At 41.0% G+C, this 21,435-nt stretch overlaps 1 protein-coding gene across 1 annotated transcript in view; it reads left to right on the plus strand.

The window, feature by feature from the left end:
• The first annotated feature begins 13,051 nt into the window (after positions 1 to 13,051).
• The window catches only part of gfm1 (G elongation factor, mitochondrial 1), a 43,095-nt gene continuing 34,711 nt past the window's right edge, over positions 13,052 to 21,435 (plus strand). Inside the window, exons 1-3 of the mRNA XM_048541790.2 lie at positions 13,052 to 13,204; positions 16,144 to 16,296; positions 19,671 to 19,803. Coding sequence (XP_048397747.2) covers positions 13,142 to 13,204; positions 16,144 to 16,296; positions 19,671 to 19,803 — 349 coding nt within the window. The 5' untranslated portion in view covers positions 13,052 to 13,141. The remainder of the gene's footprint in view (positions 13,205 to 16,143; positions 16,297 to 19,670; positions 19,804 to 21,435) is intronic.

Consider the following 21,435-nt stretch of genomic DNA (forward strand, 5'->3'; position numbering starts at 1 on the left):
GGGTTAAAATAGAACAAAAAAAATGACTGTGGTTTCTGGAAAAACTGAGTAGATCTGGCAGCTTTTATGGAACTAAAGCAGAATTAATGTCTCATGTTTCAACACCTTAACTCTGTCTTCCCTCCACAGATGCTGCACAATCTGCTGAGCTTCTCTAGCAATTTTGATTTTGGATATAGTTAGGGAGAGCGGATACAGGTCACTGCAGCCAAGAGTTTGAAATCTGAAGGCTGTGCTGTCTGCCCAGTGCCAGGGCTAAGGATATTTCCTTGGGGCAGGAAAGGAACTTGGAATGAAAGATCAATAATCTATTAGGTATGCTCCACCTAAATGCCCATAACAAAGTTAAAACTAGGGAATGTTAGGTGAAACAGGTGAAGCATCCAGAAGCAACATTCAAAAGCAGAATCACAATAGTAACAATTCCTGGACTACCACCTGAGCCACAGGCAAAATGACTTTAATGAGATCAGTTGAATGCATGTTTGAAAGATTGACATGGGCGAACCAGGTTTCAATTCATGGGACAATGGGGAAGAGGGAGATGTACCATTGGATTACCCTGACCTGAACTATTCTAGAACCAGGGTCCTGGTGAATCATATAACTTAGACTTTAGAATGGACTTTAATAGAAATCATGCATGGGAGGATTCAAAAACTATGAGAAGGATTAAGGCAATAGTGCAGGTAGCAATATTGGTAATGATAACCAGAGTGTGACAGGAAGGACAAGATCATAAAAACCTAGAAGTGCACCAGAGAATATGGTCAGGATAGGGGAAAATGGTAAAAAAAACTAAAGACTCTTTATCTGAATGCCTTGAATATTCATAACAAGATGGATGAAATTACAGCGCAAATTGTAATAAATGAGTATAATATGACAGCTATTACTGAAAAGTAGCTGTAAACTGATCATGGCTGGACCTGAGTATTTGACATTTTAGTAGAACACAAAGAAAGGAGGAAGAAGTGGGGTAGAGCTGTTAATTAAAAATGATATCAGCACATAGAGGCAGGACTAGGTCATTCTATCCTACTATCTTACTCCATCATTCTAGATCATGACTAATCATCCGTCTGAATGCTACTTTCCCGCATTATCCCTGGAATCCTTGCTGTTATTAGTATCTAGTGAAACAGTCAAGCTCTGTCTTGGACATACTCAATGATTGAGTTCTCATAGCCCTGTGGGGTAGAGAATTCCACAGATTCTCTACCTTCTGAGTGAAGAAATTCCTCACCTAAATGGCAGACCATTATTTTGAGTCTATGTTTCCTGGTCCTACCTCTTACCCAACAATGCTGCCCCCAGTCAGTGAACTACCTTCTGCATTCACCCTGCCTTGTCCTTTAAGAGGGTTGTTCGTTTCAATGAGATCACCTCTCATTCTTCTAAATTCCAGAGAGCACAGGGCCCACTCTCTGTGAACAGGGAAGTCCCAGAATTATCCTGGGACGTCGGCTGCGTTTCCTCTTTGGAACGTATGTCTTTCCATAGGTCAGGTGTCCAGAAATTCTCACATTATTCGAGGTGCGATGTTATCTTCTCGTTGCTGCAGAAAGGCAGCCAACATCATAAAAGACCTCTTTCACCATGGTCATAATCTCTTCCAACCTCTTCTGTCAGCTAAAAGGTAAAAAGCTTAAACACATGTACCAACAGGCTTAAGAACAGTTTCTTCCTTGCTCTTATTAGACTTCTGAATGGATTTCTCAAATATCAACTCTAATGTTGATCTTGTATTTGTACACCTCCTGGGCAGCCGTAAGTTTGTATTCCTCACTCTGTTCAATCACCCTGTGATCTGTGTGTCCTTGTATGTTATGATCTGCCTGTAACGCATGAAAAACAATTTTTTTCACTGTACTTAAGTACATGTGACAACAATAAAACAAATCAAATCAATTCAATATTCAATGTAAGACCACTGTTGAGATAACGGCCTTCTGAATTGTGTACATCTGTTCCTACATCTGCCTGTTAAATTTCACTGACTTATGTACATGGACATCAAGGTCCGTTTGACCATCAACACTTCACAATCTGTTATCATTTAAGACATTTTCTGCAACGTGATTTCTCCTGCCAAACTGGATAGCCCTACACTTATCCACATTGTATTCCATCTGTTATTGTCCTGTATACTCACTCAGCCTATCCAAATCCACCTAAAATCCCATTGTATTCTCCTCACAACTCATTTCCCTGCCTCGCTTTGTGTCATCCACAAACTTGGAAATATTATAGTTGACGCTGACTTGAGTCATTGATATAGATTGTGAATTGGGCTCTAAGCACTGCTACTGATGATATCACTCTAGCCACAGCCTGCCAATTTTAGAATGACCCATTTCTTTTCAATCTCTGTTTTGCTTCTGTTAACCAATTCAGTCTGTATCAGTATATACCCTGTACTCCATGTGCTATAAATTCATTTATGAACCTTCTGTAGGATGCCTTACCAAAAGCCTTCAGAAAATCCAAATACGCTGCATCACTAGTCTACCTATGTCTATCCTGCTAATAACACCCTTTAAGAACTTTTGTCAAATATGATCATCAGACTAAATGGACTCTCCCAATCAGATTAGTAATTTCTAAATGTAAATTATCACATCCTTTACAACAGGCTCTGGTATTTTCCTTACTGAAAGTGTCAGGTTGTCTAAGCTGTAGGTCCCCACTTTCTCTGCCCTCCTTTCTTGAATTTTGCTGCTAGCATTGCAGAATCTGTTGGATTTTGAAAAATGATTACTTCTGCATCTACCATCACTACAATCATCAGGTCCAGGAGTTTTTTCAGAAGTGCATTTTTTCTACCATTGTGAGAAGTGATCTTGGTTCGGAGGATCAAAATGTGGAATCAGTTTAGGTGGAGCAAGGAAAAAGCAAAAAGAGAAGTCATTAGTCAGAGTACTTTATTGGTTCCCTAACATTGCTACAATGTGGGCCAGGCGTTGCTTCATGAAATAACAGGTACATGTTAGAAAGGCATTGCAATAATCGATGGAATTTGTAAATTTCATGTAGTTTGGATGAGTCAGATTGCTAAAAACGATCATCAAAATGACATTGTAAATTCTAATCAGGACAGCTTCTTAAAACAATACGTTCTGGAACTAACCGGTAAACAAGCTATTTTAGAATTAGCAATGTGTAATAAAATGGGAATAGCTATTGATCTGAAAATAAATTCTTACAGACAGAAATTATCATAACATGATTGAACTCACATTCATTTTGAAGCTGAGAAATTTGCTTTGAATATAGTGACTTAATCTTAAATGATACAAAGATATGAAGACGGAGTTAGCATCAGTAGGCTGATAAAATAGTTAAAAAGGTAAAAGATCGATAAGCAGTGGCAGGCATTTCAGCAGATATTTCATAATTCATAATAAAATTATATTCCATTGTGAAGGAAAGTCACAATGATAACTATGTTAAGGGTGGTATCAAATCGAAGGAAAAGGCTTATAGCGCTCTGTTGAATCATGACAGGTCAGAAGAAGTTAACTGCAAAATAATGAACTGTAAGATACTAGAATATGAGAGTAAAGCAGCAAGAAGTTTGAAAATAAACAGTAAACATATTTACAAATCTATAGAAAAGGAGAGAGCAGCTGGTGTAAGTGTAGCGCCGGACGAGGATAACATTGGAGAATTAACAACGGAAATGGCAGAAACTTAGAACAAGTAATTTGTATTGACTTTCAGAAAGAAGACACAAAAAACATTCTGTGAGTGAGTAGTTGAAATGTCAAGGGGTAAAAGGTAAGATGAAACATAAAAACAGCCACTATCACAAGTGAAAAGGAACTGGAGAATCTAATGGCACCAAGGGCTGTGAAGACCACTAAACCAGATGTTCTGTATCCCAGGGCCTTAAAACAAGTGCAGTGAATGTGAATGTCTTGGTTGTTATCTTCCCAACTTCCTTCGATTCTGTAAAGATCTCACACCTGATTACCGATGTAACACTCCTTTTCACAGGGAGACAGAAAGCTGGAAACTATAAAACAGTTAACATATCATTAGGAAAATACTGGAATCTGTTAATCTGGAAATAGTACCAGGATATTTAGAAAATCATAATACAATTAGAGACAACATCACATCTGAAAGGGCATTTGTCTTTGAAAGATTTTGCAAGAAAGTTAGATAAAAAGCCAGCAGTATATGCCGTGCATTCGAATTTTCAAAAGATACCAGGAAGATGCCACTTGAAAGATATGCATATAAGCAAGAATTTATGGTGCTAAATCTAGCATATAAATGTGAATGGAGGATTAGCTAGTAATGGAAAACTGAAGGCTGAACTTTTCAATTTTCAAATGTTTGATCGGCTGAGATTAATGGAGCACAGCCCACCGCGGCTTGCAGTGTCGTTTCTCACTCAGTCTTCCACTCTTCACCTCGTTAATGATACAACTGGCCTATTTGACACTGTTTGTCCCATGCAATTCTGTGGTTGGAGAGGAAGAAGTGTTCACTGCTTTCAGAGCCTTCTGGCATTGGAGCGTTTTGAGATTAATGGGATTATACTTTACTGTGTGTTTAAAAATCTTTTAATTTGTGTTATAGACCAATAGTTTGGTTTACTGCATTTGATCTTTAACTATTTTGATGGTAAATTTTTGCTCTATTGTTAAAGTAAAATCTGCAACATAGCATTGTTGTGTTTCAGTGAGAGACACCTTTGTTAAAACCAAAACAAAGCCAAATATGATCTATCAATCTATGCACCAGTTCAGGCTCTGACCTGTCCAGTGATAACGTCACTGGGATCACAGCAGCTTTAAGCACATTCAGTGTTTTTGCCATGTCAGCTGTTGGCATAGTTGTTGACAGAGTACTCTACAATGACAGGTTCACCCTCTTGTCTGTTCAGTGCTCCCAACCAGGGCAAGTTTTCTTTGTACAAAAAAGGCGATGGAAGACACAAAGGCCGGCAAGCCTCCAAGTGAGAAAGCAAAGAGCCACAAGATGCATCCTGTGGAGATGGATATGTGTCCCTAGGCACAAAGTGACCTGACAGACATTACCATGTAGTATTGTGCATGCATATCCCTTGGCACCAACATGGAGTGATAAAAGGCTGATGTGGAGTGTGAGATCGCCCAGGGCTAGGCACACTGATATGGTGAGGCTGGCAGTTTGTGGCTACTGACTTGCTTCAATGAAGGATCAAGGACGACAGTGTCCATGGAGGATGCAGTGTCTTTGTGACGAAGGTGCAGTTGGATTATGGGCAGGACAAGCGGTCAATGAACTGAAACCACCAGCTCTCCGTTCTGACTGACATGTAAGGCATTTGCACCAATTAGTTTCTCCGCAATGGAGCAGAGAATTGGGCCAGAATAGGAGGGGATTCTGAAGTTATCCTTTGTAACAAGGGGATATCAGAAAAATATTTCTTGATTTCTAGAGTCAGGCTTTTTTAATTTTTGCCTTATTTTCCCAAATTTATTGCCATTGCTCATCGCGCACCAAGGAGTTGAAAATTTTGCCCAGAGAGTGGGAATAGATACATCATTGTTGGGTTGGCAAACTGCAACTAGTGGTATGCCAGAGAGAGCAATGCTGGGGCCTTAGTTATTTACAATCTACATTAATAACTTAACTGAATGGATCCAATGTATTGTAGCCAAATTTGCTGATGGTACAAAGGTAGGAAAGTAAGTTGTGAATAGGAAACAAAGAGTCTAAAAGGGCATTGAGAAGGTTAAGTGATTGAGCAAAAATTCTGGAGTTGCAGTCTCAGCATCCACTTTCATTGCAAGAACAGAAAACGAGAATAGTATGTAAGTGGAGAGAGACTACAGAATGCTGTGGTTTAGAGGGATTTGGCTGTTTTTTGCACATAAATCACAAAAGGCCGAGAGATACAGCAAGTAATTTGGAAGGCAAATGGCTTTTAGTGCCAGTGAATGGAATGTTAACATGGGATAGTCCTTCTCCATCCGTTCAGGGTTTTGGTGCATGCAAACTTGGAGCACTGCACACAGTTGCGTTCATAATTTAAGAAGGGGTATAAATTATATTAGATGCAGTTCAGAGAATAATCATTAGGTTGATTCCTCGTGTGAAGGAGCTGTCTTATGAGGAAATATTGAACAGGTTAAGCCTGTATTCATTGTAGAAGAATTAGTAATGATATTATTAAAACATAAAGGATTCTGTGAGATTTGATAGCAAATAGAACATAGAACACTACGGCACAGTACAGGCCCTTCTGCCCTCGATGTTGCGCCGACCTGTGAAGCCAAACTGAGCCCATCTAACCTGCACTATTCCATTCTTATCTGTATGTTTATCTAATGACCATTTAAATGCCCTTAAACTTGGCGAATCTACTACTGTTGCAGGCAGGACATTCCACACCCTTACTACTCTCTGAGTAAAGAACCTACCTCTGACATCTGTCCTACATCTATCACTCCTCAATTTAAAGTTATGTCCCTTCCAAGGAAAAAGACTCTCACTGTCCACCCTATCCAATCCTCTGATCATCTCGTATGTCTCTATTAAGTCACTTCTTAACCTTCTTCTCTCGAATGAAAACAGTCTCAAGTCCTTCAGCCTTTCCTCACAAGACCTTCCCTCCATACCTGGCAACATCCTCGTAAATCTCCTCTCCACCCTTTCCAAAGCTTCCACATCCTTCCTGTAATGCAGTGACCAGAACTGTACACAATACTCCAAGTGAATGATTCCCCTTGTGACAGAATCTAGACCTGGGGGTATGGATTTTTTTTTAAAATGGGGCTTTCTCAGTGATGAGAAGAAATGTCTTCTCTTAGAATGCCAGTAATCTTTGGAACTCTGTTCCAGAGTGTGGGGAACGTTGAGTCATTGATTGCATTTGAGGCTGAGTTAGATTTTTGATACACAAGGGAGATACGGAATGTTGAGGGAGGGGGAGCAGCAGAAAGGGAAGTGTAGTTGAGGAACAATCAGATCAGTTGTGATCCTATTAAATGGCAAAATAGGCTCCATGGAGAAATTAGCTCCCTCTGCTCTTATTTCATATTTTTAAAATTCAAGAATCAAGGTGCTGGCAAAACTGACATTGTTGCCTCTCCCTAGTTACGCATGAACTGATTGTTCTCTGAATTGGTCACATTGTTGTGGGTCTGGAGTCTTATGTAGGGCAGATCAGGAAGATTTTCTAAGACATTAGTGAACCTGATAGGTTTTTATACATTTTTTAAACATTTAATTCAAATCTATCATCTACCCTGGTAGGATTCAAACTCTTGTCACAATCCATTATCCTGAATCTACGGTTAAGTGGCACCATTTCTTGTTTGGTAAAATGAGCCGTGCTCAGATGCAGTGTTGGATCATAGAGATTGGATAGGCTCATCTCTGCAGTGAGTCTGTCGCCCTGAGCTCTACTCACACTGCCAACTATTTACCTTGGTGAAAGTTCAGTGTTTCAGAAAATTGAGCGTGTGTGAGGACTAATGTAATGCAGAATATTTAGCAAGGACAGAATTAAAAAAATCACAGAATCCTTACTGTGTGGAAGCAGGCCATTTGACCCATCACGTCCACACCAATCCTCTGAAGAGCATCCCACCCAGACTTACCCAGTCCCTGTAACCCTGCATTTCCCATGGCCAATCCACCTCACCTGCACATCCCTGGACACTATGAGCAATTTAGCATGGCCAATCTATCTAAACTGCACATGAGAATGTGCAAACTCGACACATGCAGTCGCCCAAGGCTGGAATCAAATCTGGGTGCCTCATGCTGTCAGACAGCAGTGTTCATCATAAGACACCGTGCACCCTAGCAGTGGGTGTTAAGGTGGAGGGAAGGGGAAGGGTGAGAGTAAGGGGAGATTTAAAACACAAGGTAAATTTCAGACACTGCCTGTCTTTACAGAAGAACACTTATAATCACAAATCTGCCAAGCAGCATATTACATGGATCAGCCTGCAGGCAATGCAGAGAAAGGAGTTGCTGCATATTATGGGAAGCTTCTCTAAACTAGTTGTTACTTGGTAAAATTTCTTGCTCCAGCTGTCAAACATTTCACAAGCAGTGGCATTGGCTGGCGGCTAGAAGGAAATTTCCGCTGGGATCCTTCACACAGATCCTGTCTGTTAGCTGCGCTCAGGCTTAAAAAGACATAGCTCACCTCCTAGGAGATGCATATACAAATTAAAGCTGGAGGTATGTGTTGATTGGTGTTTGTCAATGTTCATTTGGAGGAGCAATGTTCATTGGAGGACCCTTGCACCATTTTATTTTCTTTGTGCATCACAGGACTGACTTCTGCAATAACTTCCTTTCTGTCCATATGTTTCCAAAAGAACCAGATGTGACAAGTACCATTGGGAATGGCACTTCAAATCTGCCCACCTTCTCTGTCATCATGCCAATACCAAATGGAACTGTATCACCAAGTAAATGTAATGTTTGTTAAAGACCCCTGTGGCATCGCTAGTCGGTGCAGAGCTAAGCCAAGATAGAAAAATGAGGACAAAAGACGTGTTGAAAAACATAAATTGGAGAGGGAAAGAAGAAAAGCATAACCTGAAATACTTTGGAGAATTGAACAGATGGCAAGTGTGAAATTCAAATAAACAGAAGTTTAAATGCTGGAAATCTGAAAAAAACACAAACGCCCAGCAGGTCAGGTGGCATTTATAGAGAGAATTTCAGGTTGATGATACTTTGTTAGTCTTTGGGAAATAAATGGAATTGTAACAGGTATTAAGGAAATACAGAAGCAAGGAAAGTGGAAAAAGGGGATGAGGTGAAAGACAGGAAGTTTAAACAATAGTCAACGGTGATGGTACAGTGACAAAGAAACTAGATGGATCTACGGAATGTGTAGATGGGAATGGCACAATTCTCATCAACAGCTGCTATCCAAAGAAAAAATGTTATTATCTACATTGCTGAACTATTAAGGACTGAAACTTGGAATGTGCTTCATCAAAAGGTATATTGTTGCTCCTTGAGCTTACATTAAGCGTCAATGGAACAATGTATGAGGCTGTTTCCCGAGTGTGAATGGAGTAAACAATTAAAATGACAGGTAAGCAGAAGTGAGGGTCACACTTGCAAATTGAACAGAAACGTGCTCTACAAAGCGAATATCCTGACAATGTCTGGTTTCTCCAAAGTAATGGAAAATGCATTGCAGTGTGAGCAATGATTACAGTACAAATTGAAAGAAACCCACATAAATTGCTGTTTTCAACTGGAAGGGATAATAAATAGGAGAGAGAAAGCAAAATGACAATTGTTTCATCTCCCATGTCTGCAAGGGAAAGTTCTTTTGGAAGGGGATGGGATATTCCGGCTGATTAAAGAGGTTATTGTGGAGGAACACACCCTCAGAATGCTGAATGGGGATGAGAAGATGTGTTTAGTAGTGATGAAAATGCCAGAACTGTGTGGAATCTAGTTGAGTAGATGACAAGGATCAGGAAAGCATTTTACCTTGCTTGTGGAAAGGAAAAAATGGAATGAAGTGTGGGAATAAAAATGTGTGGTTGGAGTGTCTATCAACTATTATGGGGGAATCCTTGGTTGAGGGAAAAGGAAGACATGTCAGAAACACAGTCGTGCAAAGTTGTCTTGTCAGAACTCACATCAGCCATTTGAGGAGGACCACAACAAGGAACATTACTGAAACTTTTATGTTGTTTATTTCACTTGGTTTTCTGTATTAATTTTAACCTGGCGATATTGATGATGTCAACTGATGACTAATGGAATACATTGGATGTGCCCTGAACAAATGAGACCTCTATGTCCGCTCGTATGTTGATATGTGTCTATGTACTGAAGGAGACATTTAACGTCTGTTGTGGGGAAGGAAGTGTGAACTCACAATGGAAGACATGACTGCACAAATTAAATCAAATACATCAGGTAAAGCATACAAATAAGCACTTTGCTGATAAAATCCGCATATAAGGATGAAGCAGATGAATCTATGAATGGAGAGATGGTGCAGGAGGGAGGGCTTTAGATTCCTGAGGAATTGGGACCATTTCTGGAGGAGAAGGGAACTGTACAAGTTGGACAGGTTACTTTCAAACAGGAGCGGGATCATCATCTTTATAGGAAATTTGCCAATGCTGTTGGGATGGATTCGAAATAAGTTGATGGGAGGTGAGATCCTGGTAAGTAGATCAGAAGGGAAAGAAGCAAAGATAGAATTAGAAATTAAGACACTAGTGAGTGAGTCTGGAAGGCAGACTAAAATTCTATCCTTCCTTCAACTATATCTCAGTGATTGCAACAATACCATACTCCCAGGTGCAGTCAGGCTCCTTGTATTAAAGTAGATATGGTTTAGCTTTTCGATCTTCCCATGGGCCCATGTCTTCTTCTGCCTACTGGACTATCCCAGTATTCCTTCTATATTGGACTGAACCTTTACAGAAGTGTAAGAATAATAAAACAGTAATTATAGGGGATTTAAACCAGCAAATGTTAACTGCACTAATTTGTGTGCAAAGCAGGGAGAGAACAAAACACTTGAATTGCATTCAGGTGAGCTTTCTTAGCCCATCAAGGAGGGAACAGTTCTGGCCAGGAGGAGACATATCAGCAGGGGTGCATTTTGGAGAAAGTGATCATAACTCAGTTAGGTTTAAGATAGTTACAGAAACAGGAAAAGATGGACTGTGAATAAAGGTTCCAAACTGGCGAAAGACTAATTTTACCCAGATAAGGTATGACTTTGCCTGAATGGACCAGGCGTACCTACTTGCAGCTAAGTCTGTAAGACACCATTGAGATTAATTCAAGGAAGAAATAGCAGAGTATAACAAACACATTGTTGCAAGAACAAAGGGTGGGATAAAGACTGGAGAACTCTAGATGTCAAGGGATGTAAAGATTAGGATTGAGAAAAACAGACTTACGGCAATCACTGAGGGCTTGATACAGCAGATTTGATAAAAGAGCATAAAGAGAGTGTGTGTTTGTGTCAGTGTTGGGGTTACATATAAAGTGCATGAGAAAGCATTAGTGGGTAGAATAAAGGAAAATTCAAAGGATTTTATTAAATGCATAAAGAGGAAGAGAATACCTAGAAAGACAGTATAGTCTATTAGGGTCCACAGAAGTAAATTGTGTGGGAACTCAAAAGATGTAGGCACAGTCACTAATAAATACTTTGCATCAGTCTTCACAATGGAAAGGATCATGCAAGTATAGACATCAGGGTGGAGGTCTATGAAATATTGAAAAATTTAACAAAGAGAGAAATCTTGATCAGATGGGCCAATGGGCCATGAAGTGGCAGACAGTATTTAATTTCGATAAAGGTGAGATGCTGCATTTTGGAAAGGCATGTCAGGACAGTGCTTATACACTCAATGATAAAGTCCTGGGGGGTGTTGCTGAACTAAGAGAACTTGGGGAGCAGGTTGAAATTGTATCAGAGATAATGGGAACTGCAGATGCTGGAGAATATGAGATAACGAAGTGTGGAACTGGATGAACACAGCAGGCCAAGCAGCATCTTAGCAGCACAAAAGCTGACGCTTTGGGCCTAGGCCCTTAGGTCTGCTGCTTGGCCTGCTGTGTTCATCCAGCTCCACACTTTGTTATCTTGGGAAGCAGGTTAATGGTTCCGTGAAAGTGGAATTGTGGGTAGATAGGATAGTGAAGAAGGCATTTGGTATTCTTGCATTTATTGATCAGCGCATTGAGTATGGAGTTGGGAGGTCACGTTGCAGCTGTACAGGACATTGGTTCAGCTACTTCTGCAGTATTGCATGCAATTCTGGTCTCCCAGTTATAGAAACGATGTTGTGAAACTTGAAAGGGTTCAGAAAAGATTGAGGATGATGTTGCCAGGGTTAGAGCGTTTAAGCTATAGGCAGAGGCTGAATAGACTGGGGCTATTTTCACAGTAGCTTTAGAGGCTGAGGGGTGACCTTATAGAGGTTTATAAAATCATGAGGGGCATGGATAGGATATATAGATAAAGTAATTTCCCTGGGGTGGGGGAGTCCACAACTAGAGGGCACAAGTTTAAAGTGAGAGAGGAAAGATATAAAAGGGACCTAAGGGGCAACCTTTTCACGCAGAAGGTGGTGCATTTATAGAATGAACTATCGGAAGATGGTGTGGAGGCTGGTACAATTACAACATTTATAAGGCATCTGGTTGGGTATATGAATAGGAAGGTTTTAGAGGGTAACAGGCCAAATGCTGACAAATGGGAATAGATTTATATATCTGGTTGGCGTGGATGAGTTGGACTGAAGGGTCTGTTTCTGTGTCGTAAATCTCTATGAACAGACGTTATTAAGATGGAAAAAAATGGGAGAATGGAATTGAGGGATAACAGCAGCCGGAATGGATGTTTTGTCAAGGTTATAGCGAATATCAGCTAATTAGCAATCCCTAGAAACTATAACAGAAGCTCAAGGAAGGGAAAGTAAGAATCTGTCAAGGTGAAAGAAGGTGCAAAATTGGAAGCAAAGTTGGTGTCAATTTCTAGGTCCGAAACATCAGCTTTTATGGTCCTAAGATTCTGCTTGGCCTGCTGTGTTCATCCAGCTCCTCACTTTGTTATCACCGACAGTCACCAGTGCCATGGAAGAAGGGATAAGAAAAAGCACACAGAGATAATGGGAACTGCAAATGCTGGAGAATTCCAACAAAATAAAATGTGAGGCTGGATGAACACAGCAGGCCAAGCAGCATCTCAGGAGCACAAAAGCTGACGTTTCAGGCCTAGACCCTTCATCAGAGGCTCTGATGAAGGGTCTAGGCCCGAAACGTCAGCTTTTGTGCTCCTGAGATCCTGCTTGGCCTGCGGTGTTCATTCAGCCTCACATTTTATTATCTTAGAAAAAGCACACGAACAGGATTGTCCTCTGGCCACCAGGGGGCATGCATGGGCAGAGAATAATGCAGGGCCGAGGGTAGTCCTCCGGCCAACAGAGGGCGGGCATTTCGGAAACTGAGCAGTTCCCCGTGTCCCTAGGGGGCGCTAATTGCGGTTGAAGGGAGTTTAGTGCTCCGGTCAGTAGAGGGCGGGCATGGGAGAGTCTCTGCGAGTTCAGGAACTGACGTGATTCATCTTGACGGCGTTTGCTGTCCTTTCCCCGGGAGCCGGCGAGGGTGACCGAAAGAGGCCGCAATGTCGCTGCTTAAAGCCGCCCGGACCCTGGGGCGGAGGCCGGGTTTCCATGGTGTCCGCCAGGTGAGCCGTGCTTCCCGGAGCTCGTGGAGCTGTCCTTCACCGGCAGCTTCATCAATGAATCATTACAGAGATAGTAGGAACTGCTGATGCTGGAGAATCTGAGATAACACGGTGTAGAGCTGGATGAACACAGCAGGCCAAGAGGCATTAGAGGAGCAGGAAGGCTGATATTTCAGGCCTAGACCCTTCTTCAGAAATGGCAGGATTACTGCTGAAGAAGAGTCTCGACTCGCAACGTCAGCCTTCCTGCTCCTCTGATGCTGCTTGGCCTGTTGTGCTCATCCAGCTCCACGCTGTTATCTCATCAATAAATAACCTGCGGCCCTCAGCTCCATTACTGTTATCTCCAGCCTTTACCTTGTCCAGTTTTACTCCCAGTGTTTGCAGCATCCCACACCGACTTGGGATAAGCAGATTCTTTTGGATCAGCTTGTACTCTTTAGTGCCTGCTTGTTTTAAAATCATTGAATTTGGAAGGCAGAATATCGGGTCAATGGAAAGATTCTTGGTAGTGTGGATGTGCAGAGGGATCTTGGTGTCCATTACATAGATCCCTGAAAGTTGCCACCCAGGTTGATAGTGCTGTTAAGAAGGCTTACGGTGTGTTAGGTTTTATTGGGAGAGGGATTGAGTTTCGGAGCCATGATGTCGTGCTGCAACTGTACAAAATGCTAGTGCGGCCTCACTTGGAATATTGCGTGCAGTTCTGGTCGCCCCATTACAGGAAGGATGTGGAAGCATTGGAAAAGGTGCAGAGGAGATTTACCAGGATGTTGCCTGGTCTGGAGTGCAGGCTCTATGAAGAAAGGCTGAGGGACTTGGGGCTGTTCTCATTGGAGAGAAGGAGGCTAAGAGGGGATTTAATAGAGACATACAAGATGATTAGAGGATTAGATAGGGTGGACAGTGAGAGTCATTTTCCAAGGATGATGACTTCAGCTTGTATGAGGGGGCATAGCTACAAATTGAGGGGTGATAGATTTAAGACAGATGTCAGAGGCAGGTTCTTTACTCGGAGAGTGGTAAGGACGTGGAACACCCTGCCTGCCAATGTGGTTAATCTAGCCACATTAGGGGCATTTAAACAGTCCTTGGATAAGCATATGGATAATGATGGGTTAGTGTAGGGGAGGGGCTTAGAATAGTTCACAGGTCGGCGCAACATTGAGGGCCAAAGGGCCTGTTCTGCGCTGTATTGTTCTATGTTCTATGAATGGAGTGAGGCACAAAGAAAACACTCGGCCCTTCACGTCCCTACTAGCTCTCCAAAAGAGTGACATTGTTTAGTGTCGTTCTCGTGCTTCTCTTTAAGTTATCACCCAATCTCCCTCTTGAATATCTCAATTGAAAATAACGGTTATTTCCCCCAGAGAGTGGTGAGTCTGTGGAATTCTCTGCCACGTAAAACATTGAATGCTTTTAAAAATGTGCTAGACAGTTCTTAGGGTTAAAGGAATCAAACAATGAAAGTGAGAACAGGGAACGGAGCAGACAGATCAATGATTATCTTGAATGGGGGAGGGAGTTGGAGGACCAAATCATCTATTCCTACTCCCATTTTCTATGATTCCATCTGAATGCTTCCAAACAGTACATCTAGACCATAACTTGCAAAGTATAAATAAGTTTTTTTTTCTCAGCGTGCTTTTGTAAAACAATTAAAACTGTGCTTTCCTGGTTCTTGATCCTATTCAAGCTGGAACAGTTTCTCCCTGTCGACTGTGTCTAGGCCCATCCTGATTTTGAAAACAAATCAGATTTCATCTTGGCCTATTTTGCTCTAAGGAGGACAGTCCCACCTACGATCTGTCCTCTTGTAAACCTGAACAGCATTTTCTCTAATGCAGTCACATCCTTCTGAAAATGTGGGACCCAAAAGTGTACACAATATGCCAGCTGAGGTGTAACTAGTGTCTTAGATGAATTTGGCAAAGCTATCAAATTCCCTTCTTAAACTTCACTACCTCTCCACTCATTTCGGGTGCTCCTTAAAACCAACAAATTTTAATCAAATTATTCGTTCTCCACCCCACCCCCCGAATATCACATCTCCTGTGATGTCCAGAGTTGCTTACTGTAAGTGTAATAAATTTAATGATGCTCTGCTGGTCCATGCTATTTAATGCATGCATATTTTCTGAGACTATTTTTTGTTGATACGGTCAATTGATTAAATCACTGCTGGCCTGCAGCTTGATCATTGCACTAGTCGTAACTGGAGGATCATTGACTCATCTCAAGGAGGACCACTTGGTTAAGGCAATTCTTAAAAATAATCTTGAGAAGTATGTTTATTGTACATGATTCCTTTTCCGTTAACTAGGTTTTGGTCAAATAATACTTCATGTTCTTCTTTACATTTCTGTTTGTTTTCCTGAATTCAAACCAAATGAAGTCTGCAATTCTTTGTCTAGAGAAAAGGTCACAAAGGATGTATTTGAACTGTAAAGTCTCAGCAGCACAACGTAGATGGCTTAATTCATAGTCATATAAGATGGGGAAAGGCCCTTTGGCCCATTTTCTCCATGCCAAACAGATTTCCTAAACTGAACTTGTCCCATTTGCCTGCAGTTGGCCCATATCCCGCTAAACCTTTCCTATCCATGTACCTGTCCAAATGTCTTTTAGTTGTTGTGATTGTACTCACCTTGACCACTTCCTCTGGCAGATTGTTCCAATAATGCACCGCCTTCTTCATGAAAATGCTGCCAGTCAGGTCTCTTTCAAATCTTTTCCCTCTCACCTCAAACCTATGCCTTCCCGCTTTGGCTAATGTTTTAATCGAGAAGCTGGACTTGCATATTGATCTTTGAATTGAATTTCACCAGCTTATAAGGCAAAAATACTTGAGCAGAAAGAGACAGGGTAATTGAAAGAAAATGCAACATCATCTCTTGCTGTTCATTAACAACCAATATTTTTTCTGCATTTTCTTTCAGATTATTGTATACCTTTGTCGACAATGTTCTTCTGGAATATTACCGAACAGCATGATTCGGAACATAGGAATTTCTGCTCACATTGATTCTGGGAAAACCACACTGACAGAAAGAGTTCTTTATTATACAGGAAGAATAGCAGAAATGCATGAGGTACTGTGAATTTTACTTGGAAGTTTTATATAATGGTAATCTGATGAATGCCCGGGCTCCAGAGATTTCAAGAATAAAGTTGCAACTGTTTTGCATGGATGCAAATGTAGAGAGCATGGAAGGTATTCTACGTCTTAAATTTCTCCAGGAAAAATATTCAAACAAGTTCCTGTAAATTAGAGAAACAACAAGGTGTAGAGATGGATGAACACAGCAGGCCAAGCAGCATCAGAGAAACAGGAAAGCTGACGTTTCGGGTCTAGACCCTTCTCCAGAAATGAGGACCCGAAACGTCAGCTTTCCTGCTCCTCTGATGCTGCTTGGCCTGCTGTGTTCATCCAACTCTATACCTTGTTGTCTCAGATTCTCCACTTCCTACTATCCCTGTAAATTACATTTGTTTACTTAATTATAAAACTGTAAATACTGAAGTTTGCAACCTTTCCATTCTGTGATCTGATTTTAGATATTTTTCATCAGCCTATTCAGAGATGTTATGACACAGTTCTGGGGCAGGAACATTTGATCCATTGTGCCATGTTACTGCATTCAGGACTAGCGAATGTATAATTCTCATGCACCATTCAAATCTATAAATCAAAAGTGTTTTTAAAAAAAGTTTTAAAGCAAAAGCTTTGGGCTATCATAAATAAGAAAAGAAAATGCTGGAAATACTCAGCAGACCTGGCAGAATCTACAGAGAGAGAAAAACAAAGTTAAGGTTTCAGGTTGATAACCTTCTCTCAGAGCTGACGAAGGAGGTAAAGATCATTGGCCTGAAATGCCAGCTCTGTTTCTGTCCTAGCGTGCTTGGCATTTCCAGCAGTTTGTGTTTCTGCATAATGCATTTAGCATCTGCTGTATTTTTCCCCTTTTTTTTAATCATTGCTAAAAATATTGTAATATCTTAAGTAAACTTAAAGCTAAAAAAAGTTAACAGCAAGCGATCAGAAGCATGTTCTGAACTGACTAAAAAGATGTCAAGTTTTGCTCTGTAATGTGCAGAAAAATTTTAAACTGACTGGGTGAACATTGGTCATGTGCATTTTTTTAGCAAGTGTTAAGTGACAAATAGAAATAGGTGATTTTGCGGTCTTGCGTAGGTTTCCAAACAATATTATTCATTGCAAAGCAAACTGTAACATTGCAGAATATCATTCTTTGAAATCTCTTAGGCACTAGCGTGATGTTTTGACCAAACAACCAAATTTGCTCTACATCCATTTTTTTTATAGACCACAAGAGAGGGATCCTAGGATGATAGTAGTTCATGCTTGTTTGGAAAGCAATCACATGCCTGATCTGAGATAACAAAGTGTGGAGCTGGATGAACACAGCAGGGCAAGCAGCATCTCAGGAGCACAAAAGCTGACGTTTCGGGCCTAGATCCTTCATCAGAGAGCTCTTTTGTGCTCCTGCGATGCTGCTTGGCCTGCTGTGTTCATCAGCTCCACACTTTGTTATCTTGGATTCTCCAGCATCTGCAGTTCCCATTATCACTATCACATGCCTGATTTGACCTGCTTTAACTCTGTTCACAAGGGCTTTTGTGGTGTCGTGGTAGTGTGTCTGCTGCACAGTCATGACAAATAGACTTGGTGCAGGAAAAGCAAAATGCTGCTGTTACGGCATTGTCACTGTTGAGATTGGTTTCTTTTCACACAATTACCTGTTAGTATCCTTCATAAATAGCCACACTCTACTAATTTGCAAAAGGAGCAGTGTGATGAGAGAAAAGTTAGGGTATGGAATGCACCAGTTTGGAGTATGATGGAGGCAGTTTAATTGAAACTTTGAAGAGCATATTGGGTGAATATTCAGATAGAAATACTACACAAGGGTAAAAGCAGATAATTGTTCCTAGTTACTGATGTTCTTTGAAGAACTGTTGTCGACATGATGTGCCAAATGGCTTCAAAGAAGAGTCCTGACCCGAAACGTCAACTTGCCTGCTCCTCTGATGCTCCCTGGCCTGCTGTGTTCCTCGAGCTCTACACTGTTCTCTCTGACTCCAACATCTGCAGTTCTTGCTGTGTCCTTCTTCACCTTCTGTGAATCTGTGTAAAATGATCAGGAACATGTAATTTTTACACTGTTCTCAACATTAGCAAAGGTAAAGAACTGATCATTGACTTCAGAAAGAAAGGAGAAGAACAAGCCCCCATCTACATCAATGGTACAGAGGTTGAGAGTGAAGAGCATCAAGTCCCTCAGAGTGATGATAACCAACGATCTGTCCTGGACTTCCCATGTACATGCGACAGTCAAGAAAGCACAAGTGTTTCTTCTTCTCAGGAAATTTGGCATGTCCATAAGGTCCCTCACGAACTTCTACAGATGCACCATTGAAACAATGCGGTTCTGGTGCATATCGGCCTGGCATGGCATCTGCTGTGCCTAGATCTGTAAGAAACTACAGAAGGTAGTGTGCACAGCCCAGACCCTCACGGAAGCCACCCTTCCATTGATGGACTCCATACAACCTCTTCTGTCAGGCAGAAGGTATAGAAGCCTGAACACACGCATGAGTAGATTCAGGAACAGCTTCTTTCCGGCAGTATGGACAGTAGCCTCCAATAATGTAACCTGTATGCCTCGAAGTCTTTTTGATCTGTACATCCTTCGCTTGTTGTGATCTGCCTGTACCACTCGTAAACAAAGCTGTATTTTGGTAAATGAGGCAATCAATCAATCAATCAATCAAATACCTTGTGTAAAGTCATTGATATATAATTGACACAGCAATAGCTTTTTTAAAAAATGCAAGGCATTTAAACCTGAAAGTAGTTTTGCCTCACGTGAACATCTGTCCTTGGAATTTTTGCCTTCTGCGCAATCTGTTCTGGATAATGAGAAAAAATGACAGTTCTATGCAGAATATCTTTTTGACAGCAGCAGGAAAAATGCAGATAAATCCCTATTTATTTACTGGTGTACAAATCTCTATTACCTAACTGCTCAACCGCTGCCTGGCAACAAATTTACTCAAAGGGCCAAGAAAGTGCTGTACGTATCCTTGCCTTTGTGAAGAGTTCCCTGCTAGCTGGTGAATTGTGATTACATCGATGTGGAAGAGAGCACCTACTTTCTCAACATTCAATAAGCTCTGTATTAGTTCTTTCTTTTGAAGTATCCATGATAACTAATAAATCTCTTCTCTTGTTAAAGCCATGCTAGAGTCTGAGGAGATCTCAGGTATTCACTGTCCGAGTGGCACTTGACTTGAATCATCAACTTGTGTAAAGTCCAACTTGCTAGACTATAAAAACAGCTGAAATCTAACCATAAATTTGCAATGAGGATCATTCAGGTTGCAGTCTTTAATTTACAAGTGTTTCTCCATGAAAATGATTTATGCTACTTTTAATTGACAGGTGAAAGGAAAAGATGGTGTGGGTGCCATAATGGATTCTATGGAATTAGAACGACAGCGAGGAATCACTATCCAATCAGCAGCTACGTACACTGTATGGAATAAAAAGAATATCAATATAATTGATACACCAGGTAATGTGTGAGACAAAGGTCGATAGCTTTCAAATGATGAAATTGGAGCGGATTTGAAAAAATTGGAATGAGAGAGAAAAAAAGTAATTGTTAACGGGTAGCACCGTAGTTAGCACTGCTGCCTCCCAGTGTCAGGGATTCAGGTTTAATTCCAGCCTTGGGTGACTGTGTGGCGTTTACATGCTCTTCCCAAGTCTGTGTAGATTTCCACCAGGTGCTCTGGTTTTCTCCCACAGTTTAAACGTGGTCAGAAATCAGATGATACCAGGTTATAGCCCAACAGGTTTATTTGAAATCATAAGCTTTTGGAGTGTCGCTCCTTCATCAGGTGAAGTGAAGGGGCTACATCTGAAAGCTTGTGATTTCAAATAAACCTGTTGGATTTATAACCATATGTCATCTGATTTCTGACCTTGTTAACCCCAGTCCAGCACTGGTACCTCAACTTCAGTCAAAGGATATGTAAACTAGATAGATTGACAATGCTAAATTTGCCCTGCAGTGTCTGGGGATGTGTTGGCTAGGTGGATTAACCATGGTAAGCATGAGATTAGTTTTCTGAAGCTTAGGCTTTAAGTCTGTTTTATATTGTCCTTCCATATTTTTGTTGTTTCTCCATTACAGAGTGTAAATGTAGAGAAATTCGGGGAGTGAAGAGTGTGGGCAAAGAGGAAGGGATGAGAGAATGATTGGGCCGAAGTGAGTGAGGGGATAGTAAGATGAAAGGGGCAGGCGAGTGGTCATTGAGTGGGGAGAGGGTGTGGGTGAGTGTAGTAGAGGTGTAGTTGGGAAGATGAATATGTGTTTTGGGGGGAAAAGAGCGTGTGTGTGCAGAAGGGAGTAGATTTCTTGGAGTCTTCTGTCACTATAAAATGCAGATAGTTTAGCTGAGACCTACTAGTCTATATAAAATCAAACATACTTACAAATTACTTTAAAATACGGTTTTTATATTTATAATGTCTTATTTTATGTTTAATGTAATGTTGAGGCTTTAATAATATATCAATTGTTCCTATGCTGAAGCAGGTGCAGTGTAGTTCATTTTGTTAAATTGAGAAAGGGCAGAACTTACACAGTTAATGGTAAGGCTGTGGGGGACCTAGAGGTTCAGGTACATAGTTACTTGAAAGTCAGTCGCAAGTAGATGGTGTTGAAGAAGGCGTTTGATACACTTGCCTTCATCGGTCAAATCATTGAATACAGGACTTGAGATGTCATGTTGCAGCTGTACAGGACGTTGCTGACCACTTTTGGAATACTGTGTACAGTTCAGGTCACCCTGCTAAAAGAAGGATATCAGTGAATTAGACAGGGTACAGAAAAGATTTACAAGGATTTGACCTATGAAGAGTTTGAGTTCCAAGGAGAGGCTAGATAGGCTGGGACATCTTTTCTTAAGAGTGTAGGAGGTTAAGGGGTGACGTTAGAGGTTTATAGAATCATGAGGGGCATAGATAGAGTGAAGATTTAAAGGCTTTTTCCCGAGGGTAGGGCAGTCCAAAACTAGACGGCATAATTTTAAGGTGAGAGGAGCAAGATATAACAGGAACTGGAAGGGCAACTTTGTCCCAGATGTTGGTTCATATGTAGAATGAACTGGCAAAGAAAGTGTTAGTTGCAGGTTCAGTT

The sequence above is a fragment of the Stegostoma tigrinum genome, chromosome 14, assembly GCF_030684315.1.
Source record: "Stegostoma tigrinum isolate sSteTig4 chromosome 14, sSteTig4.hap1, whole genome shotgun sequence".
Taxonomy (NCBI): Eukaryota; Metazoa; Chordata; class Chondrichthyes; order Orectolobiformes; family Stegostomatidae; genus Stegostoma; species Stegostoma tigrinum.